Below are 14,072 nucleotides of genomic sequence, written 5' to 3'. Positions count from 1 at the left end.
ATAGACTCTGGAACAGTTCCTACAGATTGAAGGGTAGCTAATCTAACCCCACTATTTAAAAAGGGAGGTAGAGAGAAAGCAGGGAATTATAGACCAGTCAGCCTGACGTCAGTAGTGGGGAAAGTTCTAGAGTCCATTATCAAAGATTTTACAGCAGAGCACTTGGAGAACAGTGGTGGAATTGGACAGAGTCAGCATTGATTTACGAAAGGGAAATCATGCTTGACAAATCTACTAGAATTCTTCGAAGGATGTAACTAGTAGAGTTGATGAGGGGGAGCCAGTGGATGTGGTTTATTTGGACTTTCGGAAGGCTTTCGACAAAGTCTCACATAAGAGATTAGCATGTAAAATGAAAGCGCATGGGATTGGGGGTAGTGTATTGCAATGGATAGAAAATTGGTTGGCAGACAGGAAACAAAGAGTAGGGATAAATGGATCTTTTTCCAAATGGCAGGCAGTGCCTAGTGGGGTACCTCAGGGATTGGTGCTAGGACCCCAGCTATTCACAATATACATTAATGATTTAGATGAGGGAACTAAATGTAATATCTCCAAATTTGCAGATGACACAAAACTGGGTGGGAGGGTGAGTTGTGAGGAGGATGCAGAGAGGCTTCAGGGTGATTTGGACAAGTTGAGTGAGTGGGCTAATCCATAGCAGCTGCAGTATAATGTGGATAAATGTGAGGTTATCCACTTTGATAGCAAAAACAAGAAGGCAGATTATTACCTGAATGGCTATAAACTGAGAGAGGGGAATATGCAGCGAGACCTGGGTGTTCTCATACACCAGTCACTGAAGGTAAGCATGCAGATGCAACAGGCGGTAAAAAAGGCAAATGGTATGTTGGCCTTCATAGCGAGAGGATTAGAGTACAGAAGCAGGTATGTCTTGCTGCAATTATACAGGGCCTTGGTAAGGCCACACCCGGAATATTGTGTGCAGTTTTAGTCTCCTTATCTGAGGAAGGATGTTCTTGCTTTAGAGGGAGTGCAGTGAAGGATTACCAGACTGATTCCTGGGATGGCGGGACTGAAGAGTGAGGGGGGAATCTCATAGAAACGTATAAAATTCTAACAGGACTTGACAGGGTAGATGCAGGAAGGATGTTCCCGATGGTGGGGGAGTCCAGAACCAGGAGTCATAGTCTGAGGATACGGTGTAAACCTTTCAGGACTGAGATGAGGAGAAATTTCTTCACCCAGAGAGTGGTGAGCCTGTGGAATTCGCTACCACAGAAAGCAGTTGAGGTCAAAACATGGAATGTTTTCAAAAAGGAATTAGATATAGCTCTTGGGTATAAAGGGATCAAAGGGTATGGGGGGAAATCGGGAACAGGTTACTGAGTTGGATGGTCAGCCATGATCATAATGAATGGCGGAGCAGGCTCGAAGGGCCAAATGGCCTACTCCTGCTCCTATTTTCTATGTTTCTATGTTTGAACTCCACCTTTCTGCAGTAGTCGCATATCCCTTAACTCTGTTAGTACCCAAAAATCTATCATCTCTGTCTTGAATATACTCAACTACTGAGCATCCACAGGCTGGTAGGGAATTCCAAAGATTCATAATCCTTTGAGTGAAGAAATTTCTCTTCATCTCATTGCTAAGTGACCGACCCTTTATCCTGAGACTGTGAGCCTGTGTTCTAGATTTCACAGCCAGGATAGGGGAAACATTTTCTGAGCATCCACCCTATCAAGCCTCCTTAAGAATTTTACATCACAGAATCACAGAATTATTACAGCACAGAAGGAGACTATTCGGCCCATCGTGTCTGCACTGGCTCTCCGAATGAGCAACTCACCTAGTGCCATTTCCCCCCGCCTTCTCCCTGTACCCTGCACATTCTTCCTTTTCAGATAACTATCAAATTCCTTTTTGAATAACTCAATTGAACCAGTCTCCACCAGTCTCAGGCAGTGCATTCCAGACCTTAACCACTCGCTGCGTGAAAAAGTTTTTCATGTCGCTTTTGCTACTTTTGCCAATTACTTTAAATCTGTGCCCTTTCATTCTCGATCCTTTCACGAGTTGGAAGAGTTTTCCCCTATAATACAAACAGCAAGGCTGGAAATACTCAACAGGTCTGGCAGCATCTGTGGCGACAGAAACAGTTAACGTTATAGGTCTGTGACCTTTCATCAGAGTTCTCAGTTTCTCTCTCCACAGATGCTGCCAGACACACTGAGTATTTCCAGCGCTTTCTGTTTTATTTCAGATTGCTGACATCCGCAGCATTTTGCTTTTACTTTACAGTCTCCCCCCATCTACTCTGTCCAGACCCCTCATGATTTTGAATACTTCCAACAAATCGCCTCTCAAGCCTTCTCCTGCAAGGAAAACAGTCCCAACTTCTCCAGTCTATTTGGGTTTCAATGAGATCCACTCTCCTTCCAGTGCGAGTGCAGTTAAATGTTGGGGATGCTGCAGCTCCCTCTCTCCATTCATGCCGTCTCTCGGAGACTCCGTGCACCTTGCGCTCGCCCCCCGCGCTGCGTCCACGCGGGCGGGAGCGGGAGCGGGAGCGCGCCCCCGCCCCGAGCGCGCGCCTGGCGCGCACGCGCTCCGCCCCCCAACAACCACCCCCGCCCGCCCTCATTTCCTCGCGCTGCCCTCCCTCCATCCTGTCTCGCCTCATTTTAACCGAGAGCCCAGCCCGCCCTCAGTCCCCAGACCGAGCGACAGCGGTGGACTAGTAGCAGTCGGGGGAAGAAAAAAAATAAATAACTTTAAACAAAAAAAAAAGTTACATCATTTTTTTTTTGGGGGAAAAAAAAACAAAAGGAGAGCAAATTGGGGAAAGGGGACAAAAAAAATTATCCGTCGACTTTCCCTTTTTTTTTTCCTCAAAGTTTCCCCCCCCCCTGAAAGCAAACCCATAATTTTTTCCCATCCCTCCTCCTTTCTCCTCCCCCTTCACACACACACCATCCGTTAGCTGGGAGTTTTTTTTTTAATATAAACCCTCGCCCGCCAACCCGTTCTTTTCCTCTTTTACCGAGCGACCATGGCTGGCTGGAACAGTTATGTCGACAACCTGATGGCCGATGGAAACTGCCAGGAGTCGGCCGTCGTCGGCTACACGGACGCCAAGTACGTCTGGGCAGCGACGCCCGGAGGCACCTTCTCTGTGGTAACGGTAAGGAAAAGGGAGGAAAAATAAAACAAAAAAAAAATATATGTTGAGTGATGGTGGTGGAGGGGTTGGAAGAAAGCGTTAAATATGGTGCGGTTAAAAAAATAATGAGCGAATTCTATCTGGGAAAAATGGAAGAGCTTTTTTTTTTAAAAAAAAAATCGAAAATATAGGAAATATTTGACATTTTTTTTCCTGAAATGTTTTTGAAGGAGACGGTGAGTATCGATTGTTTTTCTCTGAAGGAAAAGATATCTTTCGCTTCGTGTGTTTTTTGTTTAAAGATTTTGTTTACAGGTTCGGAAAAAAAAAGGCATAAGAAAAATTAAATCGCACCGTATTTTTTTTTTGAGAAGGGAGGTGGATTAATTATAAAAGCAAAATGGGTTAATTATGTTTTGAGGGAAGGTAGGTGGAGGTGGGGGTTCGAAAAGCCGCCGCCTCTTGCCCGGGCCCCGGTCGTTATGATGCCGGGGTGAGCGGCTCGGGCTGTAAGATGGCGGCGGCTCCTTCTCCTCTTTCCCCACCACCCACCACCCACCACCCACCACCACCACCCACCACCCACCACCCACCACCACCTCTCTTTCTCCTGTCCCCCTCTTTCCCTCTCCTTCCTCTCCCCTTGTTTCCCCCTTTGCCCCCCCTTCCCTCCCTCCTTCCCTCCTCTCCCCCTTTCCCCCTCCCTCCTTCCTTCTCTCTCCTTTCCTCCTTCCCTCCCTTTCTCCTTCTCCCTGATTTCATGCCGTGGTCACTCGGGGTGGGCATTGAACTCGTCTCTCCTCAGAATAACGGCAAGGGCTGGGGGGAACCTTGTTTCTTTTTTTCTCTTTCTTTCCACCTCTTCAATGATCATTTCCAAACTCTGCTTTTTAAATAATTGGCTCCCCTCCTTTGTAGATAAATCTCAGTTGGGGAGTGGCTTTTTAATCTCGTACCTTTTTTAAAAACAAAATATTAAAAAAAAAATATTTGAGGCCAAAAGTGCACTATTAAAATATAAAAGAACGTAATTATTTTCGATGTTGCTTTTTACTTTGCTTTGAGAGGATGGTTGCATTTTCAATGCCAAGGCAGATCGCCGGTTCTGATAGAAAATTCTGGAAAACTTGCTGTGTGTGTGGCCAGCCCATCGTCTTCAGTACGTAGCGATGGAGACTTTCAGTTAAATTTTCTCCTTCCTAACGGTGCAAATTAAGGATTTTCATTGGGCAACGAGAGCCAGCAGTGCTTATTTTTTCTCTGTAGTTTACGAATCTCTCGCACATTTGGAGGGAATTGTTTGATTTTCGTTTTTTTTTTGGTCTGGATCCTTAACACTGCAGAAAGATTGGGCGAAGAGGAACGGTTTCCTTCAAATAGGATGAATAGCCTAAACATGGCTTTCTTCAACCGTTCTTGCTCTGTTAGGGGTTCATGAATTAGTGAAGTTATGCAGTTTTTTTGGAGGGGGGGGGGGGTGGGGAAGCAATGTAGTCCGACTCCCAGTGTGAAGGAGTTTGCATAGCTTTAAATTCAATTGAAGCCCATTTGAGCCTGACGCTTATTTGATTGTTGAGTCCCCATCTTTGCTCAAATATGTGCAAGGAATTGCTGTTGTGTGCACAAAATTGCTATTGTTTGCAAGGAATTACTGTTCAATGAAGCTCTCCAGGGATTGCTCTTCAGTGAAGCTCTCCAGGAATTATGCTTTTTGGTGGTGGTGGTTTTACAGGTTTGTGCAGTTAATACTGCAAAAGTGGGTTTTTTCTTCCTTCCTCTTGTGGTTTTTGTGTCTGTTCTGCTTTACCCCCCTCCCCCATTCCCTTCAGGCCTGTATGGCATGACTCTGCAGTTCAGCTAAGCTGTGGTGGGAGGGCGCCGTCTTCCACGTCAGAGCGGGCACAAGCTTCTTTCCCCAAAGGTGGTTGTGGGCCATAAAATCGATCAAGAGAAAGCTGTGATCTTTTGATCACAATGTTATGAATTTTCAAATGACCAAGTCGCATTGTTTAATTTCATTTCTGGAAGAGTTCACTTCAAAGGACCTTTTGAGTCTTGTAATAAGCAGGATCATTGTGACCTTCCCAACTATGGAAAGTGTAGGGATCACTTAATCATGCCAAATATGGTAAAGACTAAGTATCACATTGTTTAAGCATCTTTTGCTCGCAGTAGAGAAATGTTTGCCATCCTTTGGGTTTGTTGAGGTTTTCCTTCGTTCAGCCAAGGATATTACCTGCATTGGACTTGTTTTTCCTGGTATATCTGAACAGTAATGTACACTTTCATGTAAAATTACATAGGGAGTTTATTAAAAAGCAAGCTACTGTGGATGCAGAATGCAAAACTCTAGTTAAGCCTTAGACTTCGTATTGTTCAGACTATTCAAATATCAGTCCAGTTAAGCTCCAAAAAGTGCATCACTTTACTGCTGCTATTTGTGTGCTTTGTTTACCTTTTAGCCACAGTCCACAATTCTTTTTCTCTTCTCAGTTGGACTTTATTGCAAATGTTCTCCTTACACCAAATCTAGGAAGGAGATCTTTCAGAGCAAAATAGTGTGAATGCTGGAACTCTGAAATGAGAACAGAAAATGCCGAAAATACTCAGCAGGTCTGGCAGCATCTGTGTAGAGAGAAACCGAGTTAATGTTTCAGGTCTGCTTCTGATGAAGGGTCACAGTCCTGAAATGTTAATTCTGTTTCTCTCTACATAGATGCTGCCAGACCTGAGGAAATGTTTAAGGGTAGCTGGATATTTTGCTAAAACATGCAGAGTTGCTTATTTGTGGATAAATTAGTTGAATCTAATGGCAGTAACTATTTGCATCAGAATTGGTAAGTAAGATGGAAACTAGCTTGTGACATTTGAAAATAGAAATTTTCTACAACTTTTGGAGTTGACTTCAAATTTTGCTGCAGCACTAACTTGCTTGTTTACACCCCTTGGGTTCATATGGTCTGTCAACATTATTAAAGGAGATGGTGAGGATGAATGCAGAAGTGCTGAGTCTTGGTCACTGGATTGAGTTAACACAGGTCTAAGTGTTTGTAGACCTGGCATGTTGGTATGTATTCTGATTTCAATATGCAGTGCTTGTTGGCAAAGCTGCAGCTGTTATATATTAAAGTAGCTGATTACATGGCCTGATGTTTTACTACAAATGTAGATATTTTGATGTCTTGCACAGTATGTATTCTAGCATATTTGATAACTGTAGTTCCATTAGCTTATTAATTACTAGACCTATCAATACTGCTCAAAATTCTGTATTGGATAAAGAACAAAATAGTGATTTATTGAAACCCTCATGGAATTGGCCCTGTAAGTGGAAAGGGCATTTGTCTTGCCATTATGGATAGAGGTTTTGTGCTTGCATTCTTGGGGAAGGGTGAATGTATATAGTTCAGCTATGTCAATTTGGCACTCAAAAGGTGCACTGTTACCAGGTGTAAGACCATATGGTTAACCATCACCAGGACGTCTGTTGGAAGCTAGTCATTATATTTGCTCAGCCTGGGCTGAAATCTGGACTTTGAGGCAAAGTTTTAAGCCCATCTGATGGGTTGGGGTGATGTAAGGATAAGAGTTCTCCTTTCCCCTAATTGGTTAAGAAAATATTTTTGCCATAACGTAAAAGCTCATAATTTGACTTTGGGAGATGGAAAATGGAAGGATAAGTTGTGAGATCATGAAGTTGCTATCTATACTTGTATTTAAGAATCTTAAGATTTTGTACACTTTTAACTGCACTGTAACCAATCACTAAACTGTAGAGCATTTGTATACAATAGAATTAACATGGTAGAATGGTTTAGATTAAAATTTCAGTACCATTAACAGAATTGCACAAATTTGCCTTCCTGTCCTTCCATAACCTCCCTCCCATATAAAATCCTCTAACCATATTCATGGCTGCTCCCTTGATCTTGCCTTCCCATGTGGTCTCTTTTCATAGCCTCGTCTGTTAAGACAAAATTGTTTGCATTACTCTCCACTTGTCCCCCTTCTGACACCATTACCTCCTGTATCCTCCCTTAGAGAAAAAATTCCCAACTGTATACCTCTTTCCATTTCACTATTTTAGCTGTCACTCTGCATAAACACTCCAGTACTGCTGCCTTACATGCCTTTGCCTCCAAGTAAAAGCCTTTAATCTCTGCCCATGGTTATTCCCCTAGTATGTGTCCCATCTTTGACCCACTCTCCATCCAAAGTGCACAGATTTGAACATATCTGGTGCGCAACTGGCTTAGCCATTCATTACCAGATCTGGCTGTACTACACAAGACTCTATAGCCCTGCTATCCTCTGCCAAAACTAATTATCCTCATTTGCAAAGAAGCTCGCAGATTCTTTTCACCACAAACTGTCTCCTTAAACCCCTCTCACCTGCCTCTTCAGCCTTCATCTCCAACAACGTGAGTTCATGGACTGCATTGCCGCCAAGATTGAGGCCATCAGTTCAGTTGCCCTAGCCCTGAACCTGTGTCTTTGTTTCATTCCTGTCTTTCCTTACGTTTTCTGAGCTCCTATTTCTACAAAGCTGCTGACCGCCCAGTTTCATCACCTGGCTCCCATGTTGGCTGTCAATTAAATGGTTTCTTGTACTCGGTTACTGCCTTCTCTTGCTGACCCCCCGCCCCCCCCCCCCAATTTGAATCTCCAATCAGTTTTCTTTTCCTGCCACAGTGCTATAAATGGCCCGAATCAGCCACAAATGATCACCAATATGACCGGTGCACTATCCCTCTTCTCCCCTTGAGCTCTCTGCATCCTTTTGATATGATTGACTCCACCATCCTCCAAGTCCTCCCTTCCAGTGTCCAGCTGAGTGGGAATGCCCAGGCTTGGTTTGTGAACTGAACTATTTTCTCCTCCTTTTGCCTCTAACATTGCCTGCCTTTTGGAGACATGTTTCTTGCAATGCTTTTGTGGCTGGCCTCCCATTCTGCATCATCCAGAAACTTCAGCTCATTCAAAATTTGTACTTGAACCAAATTCCACTTGGCTGTCACTCCTGTGCTCGCTGACCTGCATAGGCTGCTGGTCCCCACCCCCTTCGATTAAAACATTTTCATTTTAGTGTTCAGATCCTTTCATGGTCTTGTCTCCACCCTATTTCTGTTACCTTCTGAGCTTTGCAGCCATTGAGAACTTTGCCTTATGTGCATACCCCCATCTCCTGTCGTTCTGCCGCTGCCTAGGACCCAAGCTCTTGAATTCCCTCTCTTTCCGCTTCTCTCGTCCTTTGCCACTCTCCTGAAAACATACCTCTTAGACCAAACTTTGTCACTGCTCCTCCTTTGACTTGGTGTCAAGTCGGGAGGAGTGATTTGGATAAAAATAAGCAGTCTGTCAAGAGACAGAATAGGTAATATGGCATAAGTGACTAAGGTGACAAAGGAACAATAGGCAAAAATCGAAGCTAAAGGCATTATGTCTGCACAAAGCAGTCACAACAAAATAGATAAATTAATAAAAATTAATGGGTGTGATCTAATAACCATTACAAAGAGTGGTTGCAGGGACCAAAATACTCCAGGGTATTTGACTTTCAGAAGAGATGGGCAAAACTGAAATGGAGGTGGGGTAGCCCTGATAAGCATGGGATAGATAGTAGAGAGAGAATCAGTTTGGATGGAGCTAAGAAACAAAAGGCAGAAACCCCTGTTGGGAGTAGTTTATAGCCCCCCCCCCCCCTGCCCAACAGCAGTTGTAGTGTGGGGCAAAGTATAAATTAGGAAATTTTAAGAGGTGCATGTAATAGTAATACAGTAATCATGGAGGGCATTAATCTTACAGGCTGGGCAAACCAAATTTGCAATAGTGTGGAGGACGAGTTCATGGGATGCATACAGAATAGTTTTCCAGATCAGTATGTCGAGGAACCAACTAGGGAATAGGTTGTTGTGGATCTCATATTGTGCAATCAGGGTTAATTCATGTCCAATAAAATTCAACAAATCCCCAGGATCTGATGGCCTGCATCCTAGGATTTTAAGAAGTAGCTAGAGAGAGTGGCTGCATTGGTTTTGAGCTTCTAGAATCTAGAGAATTCTGCAATGGTCCCCTTGGAAGGTAGCAATGTAACCTTGCAGTTCAACAAAGGAGGAAGAGAAAGTGAGTAACTCGAGCCAGTAAGCCTGACAAAGAAACCTGATTATCTTCAACTGAAGAATCAGTGCTCCTCCATGTTAAACACCACTTGCAAGAAGCACTGAGGGTAGCAAGAGTATAGAATGTACTTTGGGTGGGGGGGGACTTCAATGTCCATCACCAAGGGTGACTTGACAGCGCCACTACTGACTGAGCAGGCTGTGTCCTGAAGGACATACCTGTTAGACTGGGCCTGTGGATGAGAGAACCAAACAGGGACAAACTTACTTGACTTTGTCCTCTCCAATCCACCTGTTGCAGATGCATCTGTCCATGGCAGTATTATTAGGAGTGACCACCACGCAGCCATTGTGGAGGTGAATTCCTGTCTTCACTGAGGATACCCTCAATCTTGTGTAGCACTACCACTGTTAAATGGGATAGATTCAGAACAAATTTAGCAGCTCAACTGGTCATCCATGAGGCACTGTGAGCCATCAGCAGTAGCAGAGTAGTATTCAACCACAATCTGTATCCTCATGGCAGGGTGTATCCCTCACTCCTCCAACCCTGGTTGATGTAAGAACATAAGAAATAGGAGCAGGAGTAGGCCATTTGGCCCTTCAAGCCTCCCCTGCCATTCAATAAGATCATGGCTAATCTGCCTCAGACCTCAACTCTTTTCATGCCAGCTCCTCATAGCCCTCAACTTCCCGATATTTCAAAAATCTATCTCCTTTTTAAATACTTTCAGTGATCTAGCCTCTAAACTCTGGGGTAGAGAATTCCAGACATTCGCTACCCTCTGAAGAAATTCCTTCGCATCTCAGTTTTAAATGAGTGTCCTGTTATTCTGTAACTATGTCCCCTACTTCGACATTCCCCCACCTCTGGGCAGATTGCCATCCTTCATTGTTGGTTAGACTTTACGTGTTCCAGGCTGCGTCTTCAATGAAAGTGTTAGCTCAGCAGCTCATGATCCCTGACGTTATTGGCGTCCTGATGATAGCCTTGAGCCCCGCATCGGGCCCAGCCTCCTCTTCCCCTTCCGCTGGCTCCTTGTCCACGTCCTGCCCCTCCTCTTCCTCTGAAGAGCTGTGTCCTTCCAGGGCCTCACCCTCTTCAAGGTCCACGCCTCTCTGGAGGGCCATGTTGTGGAGAGCGCAGCAGACCCTCACAGTGAGTCCCTTACAGGTGTGTGCTACAGGGTGCCACCCAACTGGTCCAGGCACTGGAACCGCATCTTCAGAAACCCGATGGCCTGCTCAGTGGTTGTCCTAGTGAGCAGATGGCTTTGGTTGTAGCGCCTCTGTCTCAGACTCTGAGTAGCCATCTGTTCAAGGGATATCCCTTGTCCCCTAGAATCCATCTGCAGAGTTTGGGGTGATGGAGTGAAGAGCAGTGGCAGCCTGGAATGGTGAAGGGAAAGAGTCATGGCAGCTGCCAGGATGGTGAACGCACAAATGGAGGAAGCTCCTGTTGTGGTCACAGACCAGATGAACATTGAGGGAGTGGAAGCCCTTCCTGTTGATTAATTTCACTGGCTGGTCACCGGGCGCCATAAGAAATAGGAGTAGGCCATTCAGCTCCTCAATTCTGCCCCACCATTCAATAAGATCATGGCTGATCTGTCCCGGGCCTCAACTCCTCTTTTGGGCCTGCTCCGCATAACACTGAGATTTCAAAAATCTTAACTATCTCCTCAAATACATTCAGTGACCCAGCCTCCACAACTCTGAGGTAGAGAATTCCAGAGATTCACCACCCCTGGAGAAGTTCCTTCGGATCTCAGTTTTAAATGACCCCTTATTCTGTATGTCTCCTAGTTTGAGATTCCCCCACTAGTGTAAGCATCATCTCAACATCTACCCTGTCAAGCCCCCTCAGAATCTTGTACGTTTCAATAAGATCGACCCTCGTTCTTCTAAACACTAATTAATGAATAAAGGCCTAACCTGTTTAGCCATTCTTGATAAGTCAACCCCTTCATCCCAGGAATCAGCCTCGTGAATCCCTTTTGAACTACCTCCAATGCCACTATATCCTTTCTTAAATACGGTGACCAAAACTACGCAGTACTCCAGGTGCGCCTCACCAACACCCTGTACAGTTGTAACAAGGCTTCCCTATTTTTAAACTCCAACCCCTAACAATAAAGACCAAAATTCCATTTGCTGCCTTAATTTGTTGCTGCACCTGCATACTAACTTTTTGTGTTTCAAGCTCAAGAACACCCAGATCCCTCTGTGCTGCACTCTTTTGAAATGTTTGTCCATTTAAATAATGGTCTGCCTTTTGATTCTTCCCACCAAAGTGCATGACCTCTCACTTTCCTACATTAAACTCTATCTGCCAAGTTTTTGCCCACTCACTCAGCCTATCTATATCCCCTTGCAGATTCCTTATGTCCTCATCACAACATGCCCTCCCACCTATTTTGTATCGTCAGCAAATTTGTATATATTACACTCTGCCCCTCCTCCAAGTCATTAATATAGATAGTAAATAATTGAGGCCCTAGGACTGATCCTTGTGGCACTCCACTAGTTATGTCTTTCCAACCTGAAAAAGACTCATTAATCCTGACTGTCTTCTGTGTTAACCAATCCTCAATCCATGCTAATATGTTATCCCCAATACCATGAGCTCCTATCTTGTGCAATAATCTTTTATGTGGCACCTTATCGAATGCCTTCTAGAAATCCAAGTACACTACATCTACCAGTTTCCCTTTATCAACTCTGCTTGTTATATCCTCAAAGCACTCTAGCAAATTTGTCAAACATGATTTCCCTTTCACGAAACCATGTTGACTGTTTGATTGTGTTAAATGTTTTGCTATTTCTTAATGATGGACTCTAGCATTTTCCCAATGACCGATATTAGGCTGACTGACCTATAGTTTCCTGCTTTTTGTCTCCCCTTCTCGAATAGGGGCATCACATTAGCGGTTTTCCAATCCGCTGGGACCCTCCTGGAATCCAGTGAGTTCTGGAATATTTCGATCAATGCTTCCACTATCCCTGCAGCCATTTCTTTTAAAACTCTGGATGTAGGCCATCAGGTCTTGGCGACTTGTCTGCCTTTAGTCCCATTAGTTCGTCAAATACTTTGTCCCTTGTGATAGAGACTGTTGCAAGATGTTTCCTCCCATTAGCTCCTTGCTTATCTGATATCTGTGGGATGTTTATAGTGTCCTCCACAGTGAAGTCCGATGCAAAATATTGGTTTAAATTATCTGCTAGTTCCCTGTTATCCATTCTCCAGTCGCATCCTCCAAGGGTCCCACGCTCACTTTAGCTACTCTTTATATACCTGTAGATGCTCTTGCTGTTCGTTTTTTATATTTCTTGCCAATTTATTTTCATAAATTTTCTCCCTCTTCTTTAGCTTTTTGGTCATCCGCGGCTGGTCCTTTTAACAAAAAAAATTCCCAAACCTCCGGCCTACCACTAGTTTTCGTCGTCTTGTATGCCTTAGGTTTTGATTGGATACTCTCCTTGACTGCCTTTGTTAACCACTGTGGTTCATGCTTCTCATAAGAGTCCTTCTTTTTGACTAGGATAAAAGTTTGCTGTGCGTTATGAAATATTTGCTTAAATATCTGCTTAAATGTCCGCCATTGCTCATCCACTGACCTTCCCCTTAGTCTATTTTCCCAGCCTGCTTTAGACAACTTTCTTCATATCACTGTAATTACCCTGTTTAAGTTGAGGGCACTGGTTTGAGACCTGAGGTGCTCGCCCTCAAACTGAATTTGAAATTCTACCATGTTGTCATCACTACCCCCTACAGGATCCTTAACTACGATATCTCATTAATCCTACCTCATTACACATTACTAGATCTAAAATAGCCTCTTCCCGGGTAGGTTCTGTAACGTATTGCTTTAAGTAACAATCCCTGATGCACTCTACAATTTCGTCTTCCATGTTAGCTCTGCCAATCTGATTTGTCCAGTCAATATGCTGATTAAAATCACCCATAGTGCCCTTCTTACATGCCTCCATTATTTCCCGATTTATACTTTGTCCTACAGTGAGGCAACTTTTCGAGGGCCGTGACTTCTTCCCCCTTGCTATTTCTTATTATGACCCAAACTGATTTTGCATCACGATCTCTTGCACCTATATCACTACTCACCACCGCGCTGATATTTATTAACAAAGCTACCCCACCTCCTTTTCCTTTTTGCCTATTTTTCCAGAACGCTGAATACCCTTGAATATTGAGTTCCAGGTCTTGGTCACCCTGCAACCATGTCTCTAATAGCTATCAAGTCATAATTCATTTATTTCTTTTTGTGCCGTCAACTCATCTGTCTTGTTACAAATGCTCTGTGCATTTAGATAAAGAGCCTTAAGCTTTGACTTTTTACCATTATTACTTATTCTGGTTCTAATTTCTGCTGCACTCTTCTATTTTCTGCCCCTTCCTGTTACACTTTGATTACCGTTCGCCTCTTCACTACCTTGTACCTCTCCTCTCTCATTTCTTTTGATTTTTAAACTTCCCTTCAGTTGAACCCTCCCCCCCCCCCCCCCACCCACCCCCTGCCAATTATTTTAAAGTCCTAGCTACAGTCTTAGTTATACGATTTGCCAGGACACTGCTCCCAGCATGGTTCAAATGAAGCCCGTCCCAACGGAACAGCTCTCCTCCCCCAATGTCCCATGACTCGGAACCCATTTCTGCACACCAATCTGAGCCATGCGTTTACCTTTCTCATCATATTTACCCTATGCCAGTTTGCATGTGGCTCAGATAGTAATCCAGAGATTACCTTTGTGGTTCTGATTTTTAATATAGTCCCGAGCTGCTCATTGTCCCTCAGCAGAATCTCTTTCCT

General features: G+C 44.1%; 1 protein-coding gene across 2 annotated transcripts in view; it reads left to right on the top strand.

Annotated features, from left to right (window-relative positions):
- The first annotated feature begins 2,638 nt into the window (after positions 1–2,638).
- pfn2a (profilin 2a) overlaps positions 2,639–14,072 on the top strand; it is a 66,924-nt gene continuing 55,490 nt past the window's right edge. The window contains exon 1 of one of the 2 annotated variants that reach the window (XM_068042628.1): positions 2,639–3,145. In XM_068042628.1, the coding sequence (XP_067898729.1) occupies positions 3,014–3,145 (132 nt within the window). In that variant the 5' untranslated portion in view covers positions 2,639–3,013. The remainder of the gene's footprint in view (positions 3,146–14,072) is intronic. The other variant, XM_068042627.1, reaches the window with a different exon arrangement.

Source organism: Heterodontus francisci, chromosome 11 (genome assembly GCF_036365525.1).
Source record: "Heterodontus francisci isolate sHetFra1 chromosome 11, sHetFra1.hap1, whole genome shotgun sequence".
NCBI classification, from domain to species: Eukaryota; Metazoa; Chordata; class Chondrichthyes; order Heterodontiformes; family Heterodontidae; genus Heterodontus; species Heterodontus francisci.
This window is presented reverse-complemented; position numbering and strand designations above follow the sequence as displayed.